Source organism: Centrocercus urophasianus, unplaced genomic scaffold, assembly GCF_019232065.1.
Source record: "Centrocercus urophasianus isolate 14NV4802_14NV808 unplaced genomic scaffold, USGS_Curo_1.0 seq_12, whole genome shotgun sequence".
Classification (NCBI taxonomy): Eukaryota; Metazoa; Chordata; class Aves; order Galliformes; family Phasianidae; genus Centrocercus; species Centrocercus urophasianus.
Window position 1 is genome coordinate 28,697,944 of NW_024884364.1, and position 22,990 is coordinate 28,720,933.

The window sequence follows — 22,990 nt, forward strand, 5'->3', positions numbered from 1 at the left end:
GAAGGGGCCTAAAATGATGAAGACAGAATTATGCACAGACAGTATTCTGAAGGTTAGACGGGAACAAATAACAGACAGAAAAGGAACTTGTAGAGAGAATTAAAGTAGAAATAAATGAGGAAAAAAATTCCGGGAATTGTGTATTTCATTTTGTTATGTCAGCTGTTTGTCCACGGTTCACAAATCAAGAGAATATATATCATTAAAAAAAAAAAGAAAAAAGATTTAGGGTGGTAGTCTTTTAAAATTAAGAAAGCAGTTGGTAGGACTTAGATTTTTCCTGCTTATGAATGAATTTTAGAATTTTAGCAGAAATCACAGTTTAGCTCTCTTTTTCTCAAGGATAAGTTTGACATACTTAGCCTGAAAAAAAAATACTATTAATTCAGCTCCTTCAAAGGTATTACAAAGGCAAATGTAGAGCTGTAAATCTATGTCTTCTGTGTGAGTACTACACTATACTTTCTATTACACTACAAATCCTACTGCAATATCATTAAAATCCAATAGGTAATGTTTCACAGCGTTTCAATAGCAAGCCAACTTATTGAAGCAGAGCCTGGTAACAGAATTGAATCCCACAGTACAGGTGAACGACACAATCTGACCATAGCCAAAGCTACAACCACAACATCCTTCTACAAAGAATTCACAGCATAGAGATGTGGAAACAAGATGAGAGGACTAGCAGATGCTGGGAACTGTAATCTCTTATGAAGAGCTTCATCTCTTAGAAGAGAAAATGGTTTCAAGCACTAAGAGTGTAGATTTAGATTGGATAGTCTTTCACAGTGACAGTGGTGAGGCATTGGAACAGGTTGCCCAGAGATGTGGTTGATATTCCATCACTGGAGACTTTCAAGGTGAGGCTGGATCAGGCCCTGGGCACCTGATTCTGCTGTCCCTGTTCACTGCATTGGATTAGATGGTCTTCAAAGGTTCCTTCCAACTCTAAGGATTCTGTGACTCTAACAGACTAACTGTGAGTGTTTTGTGAAGGACTACACCACCACTACTTATTCTGTAGTTGCAATCCTCGATCTTAAAAGACAAACTGACACTTAAAGAGCGAAGCGTTTTTCGTAACGCTACGTGACAGTTGTGTAATTGCAATTACTGCACAACTACTGCTTCATCAAACTAAGAGCTGGCTGCCCACAAAACAAGAGAGTACGATGCTATAAATCAAAAGGCCACCTACCATTTATTTTTATTCAGCTATCATGTGGAAGGTACAGCTACTTTTACAGTCTACTTCCTACAGAAGTATCAGGAACAGTTCTGTATCTGGAAATGCACGTTGTTTTTCCTACCTCTAAGCCAAAGAAAGCCTGCACGCTGTTTGTTCTATCCAGACAGTCCAAGCAGTTTGTTCTGACAGTACCACTTTGAGATCTGTGCCAAGGACAACGAGAGACAGAAACAGAAAACAACTGAAATAACTCATTTAATGCACATCATCAGCAGAGACAGGGACATTAAGATCTGAACCAGAATAGTACATCACAGCATTGTCACTGCGTTGTTACTCTCATCTTGAGTGCATTTATAAATGCATCAGCAATAGAAGGTTAGCTACGATAACAGCAGTAATTTTGCAACAGCACTGATTACACAAAAGTAATTAGTTTTCTGCAAATAAGACGAGCCTTTAAGTTTTTCTGCAGTTCTCCTTGCTTTCTTGGTTAAGCTGTTACGCAACAGTAAGTTTCATTTTTAAAGAATCTAGCTAACACATTTTGTAAGAACTTCAGAGAGAAATAATTACAAAAATGATAAACAAAGAAAAAATAAAAAGAACTGTCCTAATAAAAGTAACAACTCGTGATAAAATTAAATTCAATTTCAATCTCTCTTTACTTTTCCTCCCCAAACACGAATGAAAATTAAAACTCTTCCCTTTAGATAGACAGATGACTGATGCCATCAGGATCCCCAAAAGCAGTCCCCTTCTTTGAAAGAAGCCTGTTCATCTTTGCTAAAAAGCTCTCAGAAGGGTCATATTAGGCAATGTTCACATTCTTCTTGGCTGGCTACGAGAATAAACATTTGATGCTCTCCCAGTGATTTATGTTTTTCCTATCTTTTGTCATTCCCGCTACCCCCTTTGTCCAATTAAGTTAGTAAAGGTTGATACATTTACTCAGCTTGAACAACTAATCAGAAAATTGTTGAAAATACTGAAAAATCTTTGCCGAGATTATTCTGTTACTATGTCTATATTTTATTGAAATAGAAACTTGCTATCAGTATTAGAGGGAAAACTCACATTCTACAATGGAGATGATCCATAATCTTCAAGTAATTTTAAAGCTATCACAAGTCACAACCTATTTTGCTGTCAGTCATTTTGAGAGGTGATGATACTATCTGGATCTCTGGCAAGATCGAATAGCCCCACAAAGTGATAGGGCTACACTATTTTTAGGATGTAAAACAAAAGTAAAAAAAAAGATTTAAAAACTTTTGTAAGAATACAAATAGTGTTTTGAGGTGGGGATGTGCTCTAACTACCATTCTACTAAATCTAACCTTCTTCAGATCTACTGAAACCTGCCCCTGCAGGACACAGTCCCGCAGTGAAGTCAGGATGCAGAGCAGCACTGGAACTCTCTCCTCCCCCACTGTATCAGCAGACAGAACCCAGGCCATGGCAACATCCCTTCACTCAATGCTTGTCATGGAAAATCCCACAGAAATGCTCCGCCCTGGTGTTAATTAAATGGAGGAAGGGTGTGAAGGGGAGAAGAGCAGGAACATTGCCTATTCCTAGCCCTGCCCTTTCCTGCTGAGATCTTTGCTCTAGGAAGAAGAAAGGGGAAATAAGGACAAGAATATATGACATACAACATGCACCCCTGCTATCACGGGGTATCATGGAAGTATCCCAATACTTCCACAAGTGCTAGAAAGAATTTATTTCTTTAACAGAAGTTAGAGCTAAAAATATGATAAAATTAGAAATGCGTGACTTAAAGCAAATATCAGCTGCTGAAAATGTTTCTCTAAACTACCTTTGCCTCCTCTTCTACCACTAGCTGTATTTGCTACATCAGCAATACGTTCTTACATGATCTGCAAAAAGCACAGATTGCTGATCAAAACTCAGTAATGAATCTTGCCTACAAGGCTACTGAATAGCTGACCTTTTTTTTTTTTTTCCATAAGGACATTTCAACATACGTTTTTTGCACCTCAGTAAGATGCATTTCTCACATCTCAATATGATGCTTCCCAAATAATAATTCTCCCCAGCTGCAAAACCTTATTTGAAATCCTTTGGAACTCATTTATCTTGGGTAAAGATCACACAATAAGAAGGTATTATATTGTATTATATTTAAAACTCATATGGCTATTGTGAGTGACTCATTTTGTGGAGAACTGAATACGTCAACTGGCGGGAATCCAAACAAATTTCAAGGAAGATAGCACTGAAAAATTGACGTTCACAACAAACTGAAAACGGCATGCTCCATTGCTGAGGAAAATATGAATAAGTTATACAAGGAATGGGAAAAAGCATTCATCCTTCAATCCTATAGGAGCACACTCAAGAAAAAGGACAATTGACCACATTCACAAAATGGTGAATTCAAGAGAACCTGAAATTAAGTCATATCCCACCAATGCTTCAGAGGCTGTTTCCATCAAGACTTTCAGAGCATATTCAGAGCAAGACAAAGTTTTAATAAAATAAGTGATTCATACTTAGTTGCTGAACATTATCATCTTGTATACAGTAGAAATACAATAACATAACCAGAAATATTTTTCTCTTCTGGCTACGAGGTTGAAAGCACCTCAGAACCATAATTTAATTTGAGTAAATACACAGGAAAATAAAAAAGAAAGAAAGAAAGATAATGCAAACCTTTTTACTTCCTTTCCATCAAAATAAAAAAATCCACATTCTAAGAATTTCTGGACTTGAGGCTTAAGCACACTGTGCAGTTTTTCTGCCTTTCCACCTTTAACCATTTGATGATAGTCAAAGTTCACCATTTTTATGTCAGCTGAATGTTCAGATGCTTTTAAGTGGCTCTGGTTTTGTAAATAGAGAAGAAAAGAACATAAATATGCTAATACATGATCACGGAGTAACATAAGTAGAACGAGATTAAACAAGAGGCTAAACAAGAATTTAAACATTTTTAAAGCAGTTTTATTAGATATTCTGTGCCCTCTACGTTGTTTTATCACTATTGTGCAACAAACCATTCAAAACTGACAAGTATTTCACCTTTGTTTCTATTTTTCTCTTGTCACAAACAAGATGCCGTTTTGTTGTTTTGTTTTTGTTTTGCTTACTATACTAGGGATCACCAATCACACACACGACAGCTTCTCCTGTTAAAACATTTCCCTTTACTAAGCCCTTACGCTATACCCACCATTTTAGAAATAACAGACAAAGCAGACAAATAATTTAGATTGCTGTGGAGGACAGTTTGAGTAAAATTTCCCCTTCAGTTCCCTGAAAAATCATAAAACTGTTCACAAAACCTTTGGTGATAGAGGAATGGTAGAGTCATGAGCTGTATTAATACACAGCAATACACATCCGCGAACAATAACATCTCCTGCCAGGATGCCTGGATTCAGAAAAGATGCTAGCAAATGGCCTAAAACATTCAACTACTGTAATACAAAGGGAAAGGGAAGAAGGAAAAGAAAAGCAACACATGGCTGCTGCAATGTTCTCAGGCTTCAAAGAAGGCTGCTCATGTTGGCAGAATCTGAGGACAGCTACGTGACAGTTGTTTTTAACTACCTAGCATGAATTTGTAACACAGGCCAGCTATAGTGAATGCCTTCTGAACAAAAGCTCCAATTTAATCAAAGCAGATTTTAAATTTATATGCAAAATTTGTAATTTTTAAAAAATATTAAGTAATGTACCCCAGAATTCAAAAGGGAAGATTTTAAAAAGAAATACAATATTATGAAAAGTCACAAAGGATCATTTACCAGCATTACAGGGCAAAAAAGATTTCCTTTACAATTAAACCTAACAAGCACAAAATATAAGAATAACTGCAGATCTCTCAATATTGTCTATTTGATAATTTTTCAGCAAAGTCATCAGTCTGCACACAATCAAGCCATAATTGTAAACAGCTTTCAAAAATTCACACTATTTATCTTAAGCAGTACTTTTAGGATAGATACTTCTTTAACTCCATGCAGTAGCTGTTGCTGGGTATACCAGTATTTATTTCATTTTTCAAAGGCTATGTAAAAGCTTCATAGCACACATTCCAATTCCAAGGAAAAGCACCATGAGAGAAAGATAATTCTTACCTGAAAAGCTTTGCTGAGCATGTGCTCCCCTTCTTTTGCCCCAAGTAAATTCACAATAATTTGTTTGCCATATAAATTTTTAAGAGTTCGGAAATGCCTGTTAACAGAAGAACAATTCCACACTCATTTTCTGAAAATGCTCATGCTGAAAATTAACATGACCGTGTGGAACACTGACACAAACATAGTGGAGATTCTAACATCTCCAGCAAGTCTTACATTATGTTATGGCCATATAAGCCAGTATCAGCAATGTAATCCAATAACAGCATATAACAATTGATGGCTCTTTAACTCAGATAATAGCATCAAAAATGTTGTTTGACAAAATGCATGTACTTAAAATCACGATGATGTGAAATGGTCGTGTTAAGAATAAAATCAAAGTATAGATTTTACTTCTACAACAGCAGCTGACAAATATGGATTGTTCACTGTGTGCCTATAATTTTTGTTCTAAATTTAATGAAGCATTTCAATCTTACATTTTTTTTCAAACTTTTCAACAAAGCACTCAAAGGCACAAGAAAACCTGCAAAAGTTTTTGAAAAGATTTCCCAGACACTCTGCTGCTTTGGCGAATCACACTTTCGCATGGGCAAAGCCTCCTGCTTGAAATAATACATCCCAGCACATTGATATATCACTTATCAGAGGTTCGTAACACCTTCACAAAATCTCAAGACATCACCTGTCAAATGCTGGTGCGTTCGCCTCAAAACCCCTTGACATTCTGACACGATGGGATCCCACCTGTAACACAAACATTAAACCATTTGTCATAACACATTTGACTGGTTCTTCCAAGACCACTTAATCCTGAATGTCTAAAGATGGCCTAAAAATTCGTTACGCTATCTAAACCAACTCCCCCAAATTTATTGTTTGCTATGATGAGCATTCTTTTATTGGCTTTCCTGAAGTTTCATTTCACTTTTGTAAAAAGAAAAAAAAAATAAAACAACAAACGTTTTAGAGGGTCTATTGCAACATGCTTATATGCCCAGCTTAAAGAACCTAAAGTAATTGCGAAGCATGAACTTTAAAAAAAACCTCTCTATAAAAGTTATATCCCAATAGTAGTTGCTGATATCCCTATTCCAAGAAAACTGGGATTTAACTATATTGCTGGCACTCGTGACTTCCTGAAAAACCTTACAGAAGAATAATTCAGAGTCTCTGAACCAGTCTCTGAGCATGCTCTTAGATAATCTATTTTGAAACAGCTATTTAAATTAAAACAGAAAATCTCAGAACTTCAAAAACAAAACATCTCAAATTAATGGACATTCAAACTTATGCAAGACAGCATTCAGAGACTCAAAAGTAGCAGATTTGCTATGTTGAATAACAGCATCAACTTGCTTCCAAAGGCAACCTCATCTGGGTAGCTAACTGCAGAAGAGCCTAGAAGTTACTCCATGATGCTTAAGAACACATGGGGAGGAATTATAATTAGATCCATCTCCTGCTTACCTGCAGGCCTGGCTGCTCCCAAAACAATGGAACAGACCCTCGAATCTGGATGAAAGATGACACAGAATCATCTAAATATATCACCTGTTGAGGAAAAAAATCCAACACATAATATTACTAGGCATTAGGGAATGTATGGAGGTTTTAAATTTGTTAGCCTTAGCTAGACATGCAGTAAACAAAATATATTTACACACTGCCTATTCCACCATGCAAAACACCATTTGTTTTCCTCACACTTATTCCTCTTTCAGATTTGAACAATTCATAAGTAGTTCTGGCACTTCTACGCTTCCTGTGGAAACACGGTTCAGAAAGGTTGAGAAAATACTGCAAGATTTTATTACTTGGGCCTGAATGACTTTTGTACTAAGAGTAACTAATTATTTTGAAATCTTGATAGCTTCCTGTAAAGTTTTTGTTTCCTACATCACAAGACCCATAATAGTTGAAATGTAAACCAGTGCACAGAAAATAACAATGCAGCCTACTCAGAACACCTGCACAGATTTTGTGCACCAGAATATGAAATGCAATTGTCTGTTGAGTATAAGGGAAAGGAAACTCAGTGTGATGATGATATGCCACAGACATCTAGTGACATTATTTGAAGGAGGCTTGCGCTGAGAAACCACAGGAACAGCATTCTAACTACACTCCCAAAACTAGATGTGCATGGGCAGAGCTCCAGCTAGATAAAATCCTACTGAAGTCACCTAGGATTTGCAGCGAGTCAATCAAAAATACCTACTCACATGAATACTTTTGCAGGAACAACATCTTGGTAACTAGGTTATCATAGGAAGTGGGCAAAAAAAGTTAAAAGAATGATTTAATGGCTTCCTGCATTTCAGTATAATAATAAGGGCAAGGAAATGCAACCAAATGCAGCAGAATTACAGCGGCTTTAAAGACTACCTTTCTGAGCCATATTAAGTAACCACAGGAATGCTTTTATCTTTCCCCAGGCACCAGGCGACATGTATCTGCCAAAGTCTCTTTTGCTGATGTTTACAATTAGTTCAGGCTAAAAGAAGCACACCTACAGCTCAAGCTAAAAGCAAGTATGGCCACCTACAGCAGCAGTTCAGCTGATGGGTAACACCTACTTAAGCTAGTGAAACTCAGACCCACGCATGCCCTGACCTTAAGCTACACTAAAAACCAAGATCAGCGAATTATGTAACCTACTTAGATCCCTCATTTAGCAGCAAAGGAACTATTTTCATATCTGCTGGTTACAGACTCGATTCATAACCTGTTGGATTTGGGGAAGAAAAAAAAAACATCACCACAAAAACTTACACCGAGCTCATCAAGTGAATGTGCACTGTGTCTGACATACCTGCTCTGTTTCAACAAAGTTAGCAACGTGACCATCATCGTTGGTTCCCCGGACGTTAAACCTGGTCCCTGCTCGCTCACAGCTTAGTCGTGAAATGAGACAAGCCTTTGCCTGCTTGTGAGCTGCATAAATCGTCCTTATCTCCACTCCTCCACACATGAGACGTAACAACCAGTCATCACAGTTCACTCCATAGTGCTTCAAATGTAAATGCAGTGACTGATTCCTATCAGGAAAAAAAAAAATATATATATATATATATGGGAAAAAAAATATATATATATATATACGGGAAGAAAATAAAGCACAGCTCAATTTGTTAACACCAGATGCTAACTTTTTATATCCTATGCCCACTAATACAAATGAGAAAAGGAAAAAAATATGTCATAGTTACATGATGTAATTCTTACTTAAAAATACTTAAAATAGCAGAGTTTACAAGGGAATAGTTTTGATGATGGCACAGTAAGTCATGAATTTTAATGATCCTAAAAAAAACCAAACAACTAAAAAAAAAACCCATAGCATCTGCTCTTCAACTAGAGAGAAAAAAAGAGAAAAAACACTCCAAAGCAGGAACACATTCATAACCAATTGATTTTCAAAACTCTGTAAATATCAGTTTCAGGGCTAGGTGTGGCTGCATTTTATATTGCATATACCTAATTCTAATACCAGTGACTGATGAAACAAAAGGAAGATCCACAATCTGGATATAGCTATACATTAAGTAGTACCCATTAATGCTGTAGTGAGTAAATAGAGCTGGGATTTGTTGGGATTTGGGAGAATTGGTGTTTCACTCTACTGAGGTTTTGTTTTTCTTTGGAAACATTTGTTGTATAAAAGGGAAGTAAAGTTTTCTGTACAGCAAAAAAAAAAAAAAAAAAAAACCACAAAAAACTCTAGTAAGAGAATTGCTGACAGTGCCCAGAAAATTCCACCACAATTGCAAATAAAGTTTGGTGTAATGGCTGAAAGTATTTATTTTAATTGCAGCCTTTTCATTCTAAACTTCTAAGTAAGAAAAAATAAAATAAAGTAAACCTGCAACTTATCAAACACATGACCTGCTTTAAAAAATATTCATTAATAAACATTCAAATCATGTGAATACTTTCATTTTACAAAGAAGTACGTGGATGCATTACAATAGAAGGGTAAGAAAATGAACAACATTCCTCCCTGGGCAACTTGAGACTGGGACTTTTGAATAGAAAAAGCCCACAAGAGCTCACTGAAATGCATAATCAGAATATTTGGTCTTGGAATCTGTGATAATTCATCTTCCTCCTATTAAGAATGATTCTTACTGGGGAAAAAAAAAACCAACAACAAAAGCTGAGAAGTTTTACATCAAGGGACAAAATGCAAGGCCAATCTGATTTGGACAGGATCAGCACACACCACCACGCCTTGAAATACTGACCTACAAACAGCCCTTTTCCAGACACAAAGATACATAGCTAGGATCCCTTAATTCCTTTAAATCTACTTTAACATGCAAGTCGCTGAAGACTGCAACTCATTTTCAGTACTGATACACATATTTGCTTTAACATAACAATCTGATCATGCTCCTCTGTCTGAACAAAACAGTGGCAACAGTATTCCAGGCCTTGCATATTGAATAGAAAAGAGAGCAAACAGATAGTTTTTCACTTGTTGAAAACTATACGTGTGTCCATGACCATTGGAAGGGTCCTGAAGACTTGGTAGCATGCTTTTTAAACAAGACTGAAAAATAGGTGAGCAGAATTTGTTCACCGTTTCTAAAGTTCAGAATGCATCACCAGCATTATTTCATAGAATCACAAAATCATTAAGAATGGAAAAAAATAGTAAGATAATAGTCCAATCATTGACCCCTCCCCACGAAAACATGCCCCTAACTGCCATATCTACATGTTTATTGAATGCCTCCACGCTCTCCCTGGAAAGCCTGTTTCAATGCATAACCAGCCCTTCTGAAAAGAAATGTTTCCTACTGTCCAACCTGAACCTTCTCTGGCACAACTTGAGGCCATTACCTCGTCCCATTGCTATTACCTGCAAGAAAAGCCTGACACCCATCTTGCCACAACCTCCCTTCTGCCAATTGTAGAGCACTACAAGGTCTCCCCCTGAGCCTCCTCTTCTTCATGCTGAACAACTCCAGCTCCCTCAAACACTCCCAATCAAACTTGCACTCCAGACCCCTCACAGCTTCACTGCCCTTCTCTGGACACACTCCAGGTCTCAATACATTTATTGTAGTGAAGAAACCAAAACTGGACCCAGTACACACAGCCTCACAAGTGCTGAATACGAGGGGATGATCACCTTCTGCTTATTGGCAGGAGCAGCAGTATTCCCTTAATCAAGAATTTTGTGTGAAAACCTTGTATCTTATTGAAAGATATTCTGCAAAATGATAGTAAGTTCAGTGGCCAAGCAATGTGTATTGTAGTGTAACACACCTGCTCTGTTTCAGCAAAATTAGCAACAACACAATTATCCATGTGATAAAACTTTTACAGCCCTTCAATACATGAAAACTCATTTGGAAACTACATGTTAAAAACCCCCACCATTTTAGCATCCAGAATGCTCTTAAGATTCAATTTTTGTCGAAGTTCCGTTACTCACTCATTTTAAAGAAAATCAACATACTTATGAAGAACTAAAAGACACCAAAGCTGAAACATCACATCACAAAGACTGTTCAGATCAAAGTATCGTATCAGAAGCAGTAAAAATCTGTCTCATCCAATTAGGAAATACCAAGTGGCCACAGAACATGGTATCACTAAGATCATCATACTTATGTCCTCAGAGTTAAAATGATGCTCTGGAGCTAATTAATATTTGCGAGGCCTACATTTAAGAGCTGATGAAAACAGAGTTGAAGACTTAGCACAGCTTAGTTTGCACACACATACATTAATCTACAGAACGTCTGATCTAAATCTAAAGAACCTCTGATAAAGCACACTGTGAACTCACCAGAAAAACCTGTTGTCAGTGGTGTGCTCCTGCATGCTGCGGTGAGCATTGAGACTAAGATCTAAGCTGACACCAGTGGCAGACCACGCAAAATAAAAGTTGCCTGAATTCAAAACTTTGCGCACTTCTGAAATACGATCTTCATCTGTTGATTCGATTCGTAACGATACGAACTCAGTGGAGGTAACTCGAAAGACTTCAGAGTCTTGAATCTTTCCCACAGACATGCATCCTGTTACTAGAACCAAATAATGCAGCAACGTGTCTCCTGGAAAAGCAAAAAAGGCACATGTAAGAGAATTGATCTTAGACTGTGATGCTGACATATTCACATTCTTCAGTGCACACAATCTGACCCTGACTTGGCTGAGAAAGTTATTAACACGAAGAAGCCATTCTCAACTTCAACAGAATAGAAGGAAACACAAATAGGAGAAACTACGCTGAAAGTAACAGGGATTGCGAAAGAGGAAGTTATTTTTGTCCACTCCCTCATTTCTGGGAGCACTCCAAACTTGCAAGTTACCCTACAGAGACAAAAGTAAAAAGCAAGCACAGCTCCTGTTCTGGAGTTTTGCAGAAGCAACACAGTTTTCTTTCCCAAATGAGAAATTAAAGTTTTAGATAAGCTTACTCACCTAGGTTTAATCTTAATACTCCCAGAAGCCCATATGCATCCATTACTTTGGAGTAGGTATTCTTGATTGTATCTTTTTCTGCAGATGCTATGAAGACAAAACAAAAGGTTTTATGACGTCAAAGACTGCACGCTATGGTGTGGACAATGAATCTGCTCTAAACTGAAAATCCAAGTAAGTACAGCTATAGTGCTAACATACAACTGCAGGAAAGAAATCAGAATTTATGAGCACATGGCATTTTATAGTGAAAAATGAGTATTTGATTTTATGACAATGTATGATACTCCATACTTTTAGGCCCCCCAAAAAGAAACGTGCATAATCCTCAAGTGATAGGTATTAACATTATCACCTCCTAACATAAAAAGGATCAAAACCACAAGCAAATTATTTCCATGAGAATGTTCTTTTGAAATTAAGGTAGTGCTAAATGCTTTTTATTTCTGAATAAATAAATCCATACTCTCCAAGAATAAAAATATGAAATAATATTATTTCCAGATAACTAGATTATCCCAAACATATTTCAATCAGATTTCACTATATTCCAAGGAAACTGTAAGTCTTCTGAGGCCAAAAGATGACAGTATCTAAAATCCAAGTCTTTTTCCACAGAAAAAAATATTGGATTTGTAGGATTTTAGAAGAAATTGAAGTATATCTGCTATTACTTACCTAGGAGTTAATTTTAGTGTACATACTTTAGAACTCTAATCAGCTCTCGGAAAACCAGGCAAACAAGGTTGGCAGTGGAGCCAGGCAACAGCCTGCAGAGCACAGCAGAAACAGGATCCCACCTGTCCTGAGCTGCTGCTCGTGACTGGGTCTGCTCCTGAAGCACAAAGGCTGACAATTCCAGCTGTGCCACTGGATCAATTGAGATTTGCAGGTCATCAAGGATCAGCACCTTCTCCTTCCTCAAAAATAGTAAATTTTCACTTCGATTCACTATCAACACAAGGAAAAGTGTAAATTGAAACACCTGCTCTGGCACAATGTTGTGTCCTATTTCATGTTAGCTATCTTTTCTTTAAAACAGCTGTTGTGAATCTTCCTATTGAGTGTTCCTAAGCTTAGCACAGCACTGCCCATGCACCAGTTTATATGCCTTTTGTTTAAATGTCTGCCAGTTTTTTTAACGGAGATTCTAATCCACTCTATAGATGAAACAATTATTTAACCTCAGTTTGAAATCCAAGCTAGCTCAATATATAAAATGCACTTAAAAAAAAATCCTTCTTCAACTATTTACACTGTATTCTGGAATGTAGAAACAAAGAAAAAGAGAATTGTAGAAGCAGGATTGTTCCCCAAATCCTCATCCACAGTGTTACAAATCACAGCTAATACAAACACACTGCTTACAAAGTGATTTATCAGCATCACCATATTTTGCTTAACTAGAACACTATCAGGATGGGAAGAACAACTCTCAAACTTCCAATCCATTTTTCCATAATGCATTCAGTGAGATTAATGCACTCTTCTGAACTCATCTTTTGGTAGGCAGAAAACCACTGTATTCCTCCGCATTTCAAATTATTAAGGATAGATGAGGTTTTCTTTCCAACTAATATCTTTTTGCAGGGTTTTTCCTTAGGGGAGCTTGGCAGCATTTAACAATATCATAAAACAATGGCTTTTTTGTCTTCTGTGGATTAACTCTGTTTTTCTCATTGCACAGAGCGCCTGTTCTCCTTGCTGAGCCTCAATAAATAAATGCCTGAAGTGAATTAAGTAGCGTGGGCTTTGCAAATTCAGATCCATAAAATAAGCCAAGAGAGACTAATAAAGCAGTAAAAGGTGGCAAAAACAAAGAGAAAATGAAACCAGAAAAACCTACTGTAGCCAGTCAACTATTATTATCTCAGCCAAGTTCCCAGGCACTATCCCAAAGCACCGAGGTTTTATGCTATGGTTTTCAATTACAGTATGTCTGAGTGTGAACTCTTCCACAGTCAGAGCTTAAGTACTTCTCTCTCACGCACTGGCTGATGCTGTCTTTTCTTAAAGCCAAAATTCACGTAAGAAAGTGGCAAATGCCTCAGAAGGTTCAGATCACCCTGTTCTGGCCCTCCTCACCTGTCCCCACATTTCTGCCTCCCAGAACTGGACTTCAAGCACAAGGGGAATTTCAAACACAAGAAATCAGCATCCATGATGCTCTACAAGAAGCAACCTGGATTCTGAAGACCTTTGTTGTGTGAGCTCTGCAGCTTAACTCCAATGCATTTGTACCACCCTCCCCTAAGGCACACAGCTTTATAACACAACTGAAATCCTAAGGCAAGGTCCTCCCTCACTGAGTGAACCAGATGGGTACCAGCTAAACTTTCTACGCTGAGAGGGCAGTCAGGCCTTGTAACAGGCTCACCAGTGAAGTGGTGACAGCATCAAGCCTGATGGAGATCAAGAAGCATTTGGATGATACTCAAACGTAGTGTTTAAATTTTGGGCAGTCCTGTGTGGGGCAAAGAGTTGGATTTGATCCCTGTAGGCCCCTTCTACTTTAAGATATTCTGTGATACCTCTCACTGTCAGCATTCATTAATTTTAAAAGAATTTTGATGTAGGGACAACTGATACTAGCCAGTACACACAACCACTGAAGGGACAACAAATGGTTACCACATAAGCCTCCACAGCTAAACTGTTTCTTTTCCCTTTTGGTTTCTTTTCCTCACTTGAGCTGTGGGGGCACTGTGAGGACCTGCAGCTCCCTGGCAGTCAAGAGTTACAGGCAGGGATCTCACTGCCCCGGGCCCATCCCACTGCCCCAGGCAAGGAGTAAGGCAACTGAGAACAGCTCCAGGTTCCATGAAGACTAGCTGAGGCCAGGCCACGACATCAGCCTGTGGAAGATTTGGGATCAGGCCTGATGAGGGGATGGCCAGGGCCACAGGGATCAGACATGGGTGGGACATCAACATGCCTTGGTAGCCCAGCCCTGCTGCAGCCTTGCTGGGGTAGGGCCTGATGGTCCTGAAGTCTGCTGTGGTGTCCTGAGACCAGCCTGCTGGTCTCCTGACAAAATCCATCTGTGTTATTATTAAAACAGTAGTTGTACATGTGGTTTAGACCAAAAGTCCACTCAGCCATCACGCATTTACAAGAAAGTATTTCCTAAACCAGTGCCTCCACCATTAATAAGCAAAAGCATGAGTTTCATTTCATAGATGCTAAAGGTAAACCGCGCCCCCCCCCCGCCCCCAAAAAAAAAAAAACCAAAAAAAACACAAAACACCAACAAACACAACCAACCAGTCAGACCAGAGTAGATCCAGACTGGAATTTACTATTGACAGCTGCTGCACATAGCATTTCCCATTTCTGATGATGCTTAAGTTAAATCTGTGGGTCTTTATCTCCCCCAGTACTAACAGGCTGAACAACAACAGAAACGCTCTGGAACTATTTGATTTCTCCCTATAACTTTTGAAGATCTGCTCCCTCTCACTTCATTCAGAATGCACAAAACCTTCAGATAATGCTGGATGTAGAAGAGCATATGAAATAAAGTTATGTGGACAAGACTTCATCTTTATAGTACATTGTATCTAGAGTATGCAAAGCCAAACACCACTTCTCTCTACGAAAAGCTGGAATCACCAGCTGCGTGAACTGCACAGAAGTCAAACCAAGGCAAAGCTGAGGCAATCCTGACAGAAGACAACGTTTCCAAGAGTGTTTCCTCATTTCTTCTGCAACATTCTTAACAAATGAGAACATCTCTTCCCAAATGATGGGCTGGCCTGCAGCCATGAGAACCCCTTTGACTTTGAATTATGAGCTCCATACCTTGAAAAACGCACAGCTGATATTAAAATCAGCTCAAAGAAAGCAGAAACTCCTGCAAATTAATGAGCTTACTTCTCTCTCAGAAACAGACCTTTCTATTTATTTATATTTACTTGGATGTAAGCAAATACTGAAGCTATCTGAGCAAAATAAAACAAGCTAAACAAACACTACGAAGAACGAGTCAAGGCATGCAACTTCTGAAGACAGAAATCTGCAGTTAGAATGACAACCTTCATCTGCAATGCAGAAGCTCACAGATTTCTAAATTACAAAGTATGTGGCACTTTACAGTAGACATAACTTAAGTGTCTGCGTATAAAGATGGAAAGAAAATACTATGAGGCAGTATTCTTCTATTACTTGTTATTTAATAGAATAAAAAGACAACAAAACCACAACATCTTTAATGCGGTTTTCAGGTCAAGTTTTAATGCAGTCTTACTGAAAGCCATCAAGACTCTTTGCAGTGTCAAGAGAAAAGGAATAAAATAAGTCATACTTATTAAAAATTAATAGGCCATAGTATTTTTTAAATGGCCATGTCTCACTTGTGTGTATCTGCAATATCGCATCTTATCAGCCAATGACTTCCATTTAAGAAAGGTGACTAACTAAACTGTTTTACAGGGATTATATCAGCTGTCTTACTGCTACACAAAGGAAACTCCATTAGAAACCCTGCCTCTGGGACAACTCCAGGTGCACAATCCATTCTGCTTAACTCCCTTAAAAAAAAAAGTTTCACAATTTTTACAAGAACTGTAAAGCTATGGTCACATTAAGAGTTCTCATTTAGGCTCTCTACAGTTCTTTTCTCAATGGTTCACAAGGTATCACTGACACGTGAACTAGGGCAACAACTTCCAACTAGAACATGGGATACCTCCCGGAATTACATGCAGCTCCTTCAGAAACAGGATCATTCTCATTTAAGTTAGAAGAGGGAAAAGAAATCATGCAGCTGCCACTTTAAAGTGTTCCAAATTTAAAAATGTATGATTTTTTAATTTTTTTTATTATTATTATTCTTTAGCTGAGCATTTAAGATTGAGATTTTCAAGCTTTTTGTCAAATTAGGACAACTAAGATTTCAGTATTTAAATGAAAACTAATAGTTCAATATTACCATATATGGGAGACATTAAAGTCACCACCTTCACTTATAACTCAACCAACTGAAGACCCATTTTGATCCTTTTGATACTTCATTGATGTGAATAGATTCACAGCAAATTGGAAGACAGCTGATATTTAAATCTGTCATAACTAATAGAACTGTTCTGAATTAGAACAATTACTTTTTTCCCCCTTTTACTGACTAATTCAAATTATTAGGTATATTATTTCATTTCAAATAAAAATACAGACAATGCTGTCATCTAGAGATGTCTTCAGACTGAGGGGAGAAACTACCAAATAACAAATCACCTCTACCCAAAAAGGAAAAAAAAAGAAAACAATCCACAGACATTTCCAGATGTTAGCAATTACATTTAAATAATACACAACAAATACAATGTTTGAAATAAGGCAAAAAAGTTTGTAAAAGATTAGCAGATAAAATGAATGGTTGTTTTAAAACTATATTTCAATATTGTGCAAATTTACCCTACTAATAACTTCAGAAAATTTACCTTTTAGTCACTGAAAATTGGGGAAAAAAATAAAATAAAGCTGGCCTACTTAACAGCCTGCAGTTTTTAATCATGCTTGAGCTTTCTGACCCAAGTACATGTTTTTCATTGAAAACAAAAGCTATAGCTTTAATAATCAACAATAATGCATCATTTCTCCCCCCCTACCAACTGCTTCAATTAAAATATACAAAGTATCTTACACAAAGGTGAGCTTTTTGCCTGTATAAGTCAGTTCTACACAGGTTAATTTGTAATACCATGTACAATTACAAGATCTTCCATTTAAATACATGCTAGCATGCAGTAAATCTTCCAACCTATCTCAAATGTAGAGACGTTAATTAGTTTTTCTAAATTATGTCAGAGTAATTTCAGAAGTATGTAAACTAACTTTAACAGCCATTTAATTAGTAAGAACCATCATTCACTGGAAGTCTAGTAGGGCGTAAGCCGAGCCTTTGACTATTGCTCCAGCGCTAACTTTGAAATGAAAACATACTGCACTGAAAAGGGAATGGGGACCAAATTTTTATAGCTCCATTATGCCATTCAAATTCATTATGCCAGACAAAAATTACTGCCTCCACCGATCTCCTGGGAAAATTCTTACTGTAAGTAAAAACTTTTCCAAGCATGCTAGGCTAACATGTTTGGTCTTATTTGAATGATGTAGTTTTGTTGGAAATGCCTGGAAAGTAATAAGCTGAGCATCTTCTCTGCAGATTTGAAAGGAGAGAAAGTTCTGACGACAGGAGGACAGATGACATCTTCCTCCAGCAGCATGGCTGCACTCAGTGTCTACCATCACTGCTGCTTCCCTGCAGCTTCCAAAACATCTTAAGACATTGTTCAGCAGGTAGGTGTAGCCCAGAAGATTACATTTAGTCAAAACAGTAATGAGAGGGAGGGTGGTTATGTGTACGCACACATACACACATATACAAAGACACACAGATGCACTGATATATACATGCAAATATAAAACCTTATTTTGAAGTATTCCATTATGAAAAACAGCATGTAGAGATTTCTAATGAAATAGCCTCCTTCCCTAATTTTAAGGGGATGCGACTCCATTCAAACTGCTGCACTAGCATTATTTGTGAGAAAGAAAAAGAGGGAAAAAAAAAATATCACACAGTTGCATGTTGTGTTACCCCCCTTATGATTATGCACACACATGGGCGGCGCTCAAATATATCTGTCGCTATGTTTCTTTTTTGGGTAGCTCAGTTTCCTAAACCATCACCAACCCAGAGCCTCTTGCAAAATGCTCACACCCCCGTGTGCTGCTGTGGATAGATACAACCTATCTGGTACTTCTCCCAGTGCAGTGCATCAGAGTGTTTGAAGTGGAATGTGAATGGGTGATAGTGCTGGGACACCCGCAGCAGGCGTAGGCTGTGACAGTTCTTCCATTATCTAGCTCCATGGAAAGCTCAGGGTGGGCATGGTGCCTCTTCCTGTTCACACCCGCTCTCTTCTCAGCTTTGCATGGGACCAAACTCCAAAAATGCGCGCAAAGCTGCAGTTCTCTGTGCTCAGGGCTCAGTATTTTCCCAAATGACAGAACATTCTCCTTTACCCATCACAAGCAACAGGAGTAAAAGCAGCTTCCCACTCCTTTTGCTGTGACTCACCAGAGAGGCACAGGGAAAGAGAACACTTTCCTGTTTAATCAATGAAATTTCTGCGGGTAAGGTACCTCATTGAAGACTCCTGTTTCAGAGAATAAATAGACCACCTATTTTACGTGCCAAATAATCAAAAAAACAGATCCTCCAGGTAAATGCTAAACAAAGAAACAGTCAAGCTGCTGACATTTAAAACCGAATGCTCTTACAAGGCCTTGAGAAGCAAGCTGGCAGGATCCTTTCAGACTTCAATATCCTGGGTTAACCTGCTACTAGGAGTGATCTGATCAAAGAGGTACTCAGTATTTTTATGTAAGGCAAGCAAAGTATTTCTCAGAGCTTTTGGTCACACTAACACTGACTAATGCACATCACAAGCAGTGCACAGAGCACTTCCAGCACAGGCATGGCTTGGACTGCTTCCATTTTAAGACTGAATGATTATGCAACAATAACCCCTGTGAACAACCCCTTCTGCCCTCCTCCTTTCTTCTTGAATAACACATTTAGCACAAATACAACACACACTGAAAAGTCATGCAGCATATGAATTGTAGAGCACTGCATACACAGGCCAAACAAAACTCCCTGAATTATCTCGCAATGCTTTGTTGAACGTTGAGGGGGTGAAAGTTAATACCCTTATCCTTCCCTCAGCAAAATGACAGATGGACTTCCACTAAGATGACATTTAAGGCACTGGTAAGCTTGCATTCCTTTCTCTCAGCCCAGTTCAAGTTCTAATTACTGCAATACTGTGCATGCATATTCCAAAAGATGAGGTTCACTGAGGTTCTCAGAACTGAGTCACACGAACCACTTTCCATTCTGAGTGCATTTCACTGGGTTGTACATATGTTATGCATTTTACAGCCAGGCAGCAGCTATTATCAGGCGTAAGGCTAAACAACTAATCTTCAGTATTTAATAAAACCTTTTGAAAAAAAGCCTAAGATCTGTACTGTCATTCTTTGTAGTCCGCAAAGATGTTACTTCCATCAGCAAAACCAAAAGTTTTTAACAATTTGCATTCATGTTGTTCTGGATTTATGCATAAATGACCATTATTCTACCTGTTTACATGGATTTTTTTAAAAACATCTTGAAAATCTTCTCAGAATTTCTCATTAACATTGGCTGAGAAGGTAGGTTTGTACCAACATGCAGAAATTTGTGAGGCTACAGAGTAGAAACTTCCAAGTGGTTTCTGTCCAAAACCAGTCAGAAGTTCTGAGATCAATAAAGAGATGGAGTAGTACTTAACAAACCTTAACCAAGTGCTGATCATTGTACTCCTTGAAACACATATGTAAAAAAAAGTGAAATGCTAGCAGAATAAAAGGAAAATAGTCTAAGTCTGCTATCAAATCAAGGTTATTTCAACCATTAAAAGAACCATTCAGTAAAGAATTTAGGTGCACAGATTAAATGAATTAAAGCAAACTGCCACAGCTTAACACACTGGGAAAATAAGCCCACCTATCAGAGTAAGCAGTTCACGATCTTAAGTTACTGAAAACAGTATTTAGAGTAACTACTTACAACTAGGCATAAATATTTACTGTATTGCAAACTACCAATCAAAATACCAAGGACTACTCTTACAAAGTAGTAACAAGCTATCACTAAGTACAGGACCCAAGAAGAGCTAGGCTTCTGAAATTCTTTTGGGTTTTAATTCCTGATTGATTACAACCCAAAGCATGAGAGAGGACAGAATATAACACAGATATAAATAGTGAATTTCTAGAGAAGACAGTCTACTTATCTATCTGCATTATATCACAGCACAAGAGGTCTTTAACTCATTTGATTTTTTGAGCATAACTTCCATGAATATATTACTTTGAATAGATTCCTCCTTAAGTACCTTAAACAAATGCACTAATTACTAAACATATACTAAAATAAAATCTTTCCATAAATCTTCACAACGTTCTTCCCATACTGTACTGATCTCACTAAGCACGTTCTCTAGTTTCATGCTAAGACACTTACTTCCAGCCCAAACCACACTACACAATACTTTTCAAATACTGCTGGCAAGATAACTTACATATATATAAGAAGAAACTGTATCAGTTAAAAACAATTCTCAAAATACGGGAAGAAAGCACTCATTGTTTTTGACCTGAATAATCATATGAGTTAATTTCCTTTGTAATGCCAACAGTGCTAGCATGTCCCACTGCTAGAATGCTAGACAGATCATGGCAACTTGTCCAAAAGGCACATTAACTAAGGCACAGATTGAGACACAAGCTGGAGAGCGCTAGCTCACTCAGCCGGTACTTGCAGGACACAGGGACAGCCAGGTGCCTCATTAACAGACAACACCACAGCCCACAAACACATTAGGCATACAAACAATTGCAAATACCAAAGATAAGGGAACGTATCTCCAATCCCGCTTTGGAACTCCCACTTCTAAACTTCAGCCTTGCTGTAAGAGGGGACACGCTGCCAGCTCAGCCCACTCTACCCTCTCTGGGCCAGAGCAGCCTATGGGGAGATAACCACCCACCTGTGAGCCCTGTAAGGCTGCAGGCAATGCATCACAACCTCCAGGCACCAGGGTTAACTCATCAAAAACTGATTCTTTCAAAAGAAGTACATCCGCAGTACCCAAGCTTTCCATAAAAATAAAAAACAAGCCTAGGAACTCTTTGCAATCTGGTGCTCAGGCCTTTTTACTGAAGAATACAAACCAAAGTACATTTTTAGACCCTATCAACAGGCTTTGAGGATCTTTTCTGCACTTCTTGTTTCAGAGCCCCCTTTCAACTATGACTTGAAAAAACATGCATTTATCACTGAAAGCATGTAAAAATGACCTTGCAGTGCATGACAACTTGCTCCAAACATTGACTGACGTTATTACGAGACGAACTAACACACAAAGTATGGTGATAGGCTAAAAACAGGTGCAACATCAATTTAAAAATAAAAAAAGCCATGAAAGTCATAATACAAAGTGAGATAACAAACTAAGATGATGTACCATTTAAGAATACAGCACTTCGTAATAAAAACTGCACCACAGATTTTGCTTTTTAATGAGTCATTGTGTATTCAAAGGCAGACAATTGTTCAGAACCAAAGATAAGCAGACACTGACAGTTATTGGAAGAATATTTTGTATACATGACAATACATATTCATGATGAAATCTAATTAAATGTGTAAAATTCCTTCTCCAACAGATAAAGATATGAAACATTTCTTCCATTTAAATCACAAGAATCTCCATTAGCAAATAAAAACCAGAACTGCTGTTTCTTCTTTAGCTGTCATAAATAAAAACAAACAGCTTACGCAACGTTGCCAGCATTTTTACTGTAGTTATCAAAACATAACAACTTACAGAGGACAGCCACAGCTCCAGATTCAAACATGAGACATTCCTCTCTGTTTCTGGCCTCCACTATCACGCTGAACGGGAGCGGATCCAGCTTGTGATAGACACGATATCCTTTACTGAAAGCCATTTTGTCTTTATCGGTGGCAGTCCTGTCCAACACAAGATGATGTTAGTGAGAGCTTCCTGTCCTTCCAGGTACCTTCTGCTGAACAGGTCTGACTTCCATTCTTCCCTAAGAATTTTACAGATCTAACAAGAAAAAGAAAGAAAAAAAAAAGAGACGCTCACTCTTTCTACTTCATGAGACTTGTTTTACCTTATGTTTCAAAGCAAATATATCTAAAGACAGGTTAAAGACAACATGCCAATGTAGCAAAAAAATAATTGCCCAGAGCAGCATAAAGGATTTATTTAAGATCTCCTCCAGAACAACCAGAATTTCTTTTGCAATACCTAAACCAGATTTCTTCTCAGTGAAGCTGAAGACGAGATTCTCCTTTAGTCACCACTAACGCATGAGAGCAGCAGCGACCTTCTGCTGAACACAGAAGGCCAGGAGCTTCAGTTTTACAACGCCTTATGTTCATTCTGACCTTGTACAAAAGGACAGTATATTTCAAACAGTAAAGCTGCTAAGAGGCTTTGGAAGACCATACAGAAACGATAACCTACGCTTGATTTGGCTTTATAAAAGAAAGCGGGGCTCTGGCTGGACTTAAGCCCTCCTGCGCAGCGGCTGACGATTAGAAAATCGCAGCACCGCACGAGACAGACCTCTGACAAGCCGTAAAGGTAACACCTTC

The 22,990-nt window shown here is 38.0% G+C and overlaps 1 protein-coding gene across 9 annotated transcripts in view; it reads right to left on the reverse strand.

Annotated features, from left to right (window-relative positions):
- Positions 1 to 22,990, reverse strand: part of SYNJ1 (synaptojanin 1) — a 60,122-nt gene that overhangs the window by 36,627 nt on the left and 505 nt on the right. For 7 of the 9 annotated variants that reach the window (XM_042809661.1, XM_042809662.1, XM_042809659.1 and 4 more), the window contains exons 2-10: positions 22,191 to 22,336; positions 11,752 to 11,838; positions 11,114 to 11,381; positions 8,126 to 8,351; positions 6,781 to 6,864; positions 5,996 to 6,057; positions 5,305 to 5,401; positions 3,875 to 4,044; positions 1,314 to 1,395 (exon numbers count right to left, since the gene is read on the reverse strand). In XM_042809661.1, coding sequence (XP_042665595.1) covers positions 1,314 to 1,395; positions 3,875 to 4,044; positions 5,305 to 5,401; positions 5,996 to 6,057; positions 6,781 to 6,864; positions 8,126 to 8,351; positions 11,114 to 11,381; positions 11,752 to 11,838; positions 22,191 to 22,314 — 1,200 coding nt within the window. In that variant the 5' untranslated portion in view covers positions 22,315 to 22,336. Of the gene's footprint in view, positions 1 to 1,313; positions 1,396 to 3,874; positions 4,045 to 5,304; positions 5,402 to 5,995; positions 6,058 to 6,780; positions 6,865 to 8,125; positions 8,352 to 11,113; positions 11,382 to 11,751; positions 11,839 to 12,429; positions 12,703 to 22,190; positions 22,437 to 22,990 lie in introns of those variants that run through there. The other 2 variants (XM_042809664.1, XM_042809660.1) reach the window with 2 other exon arrangements.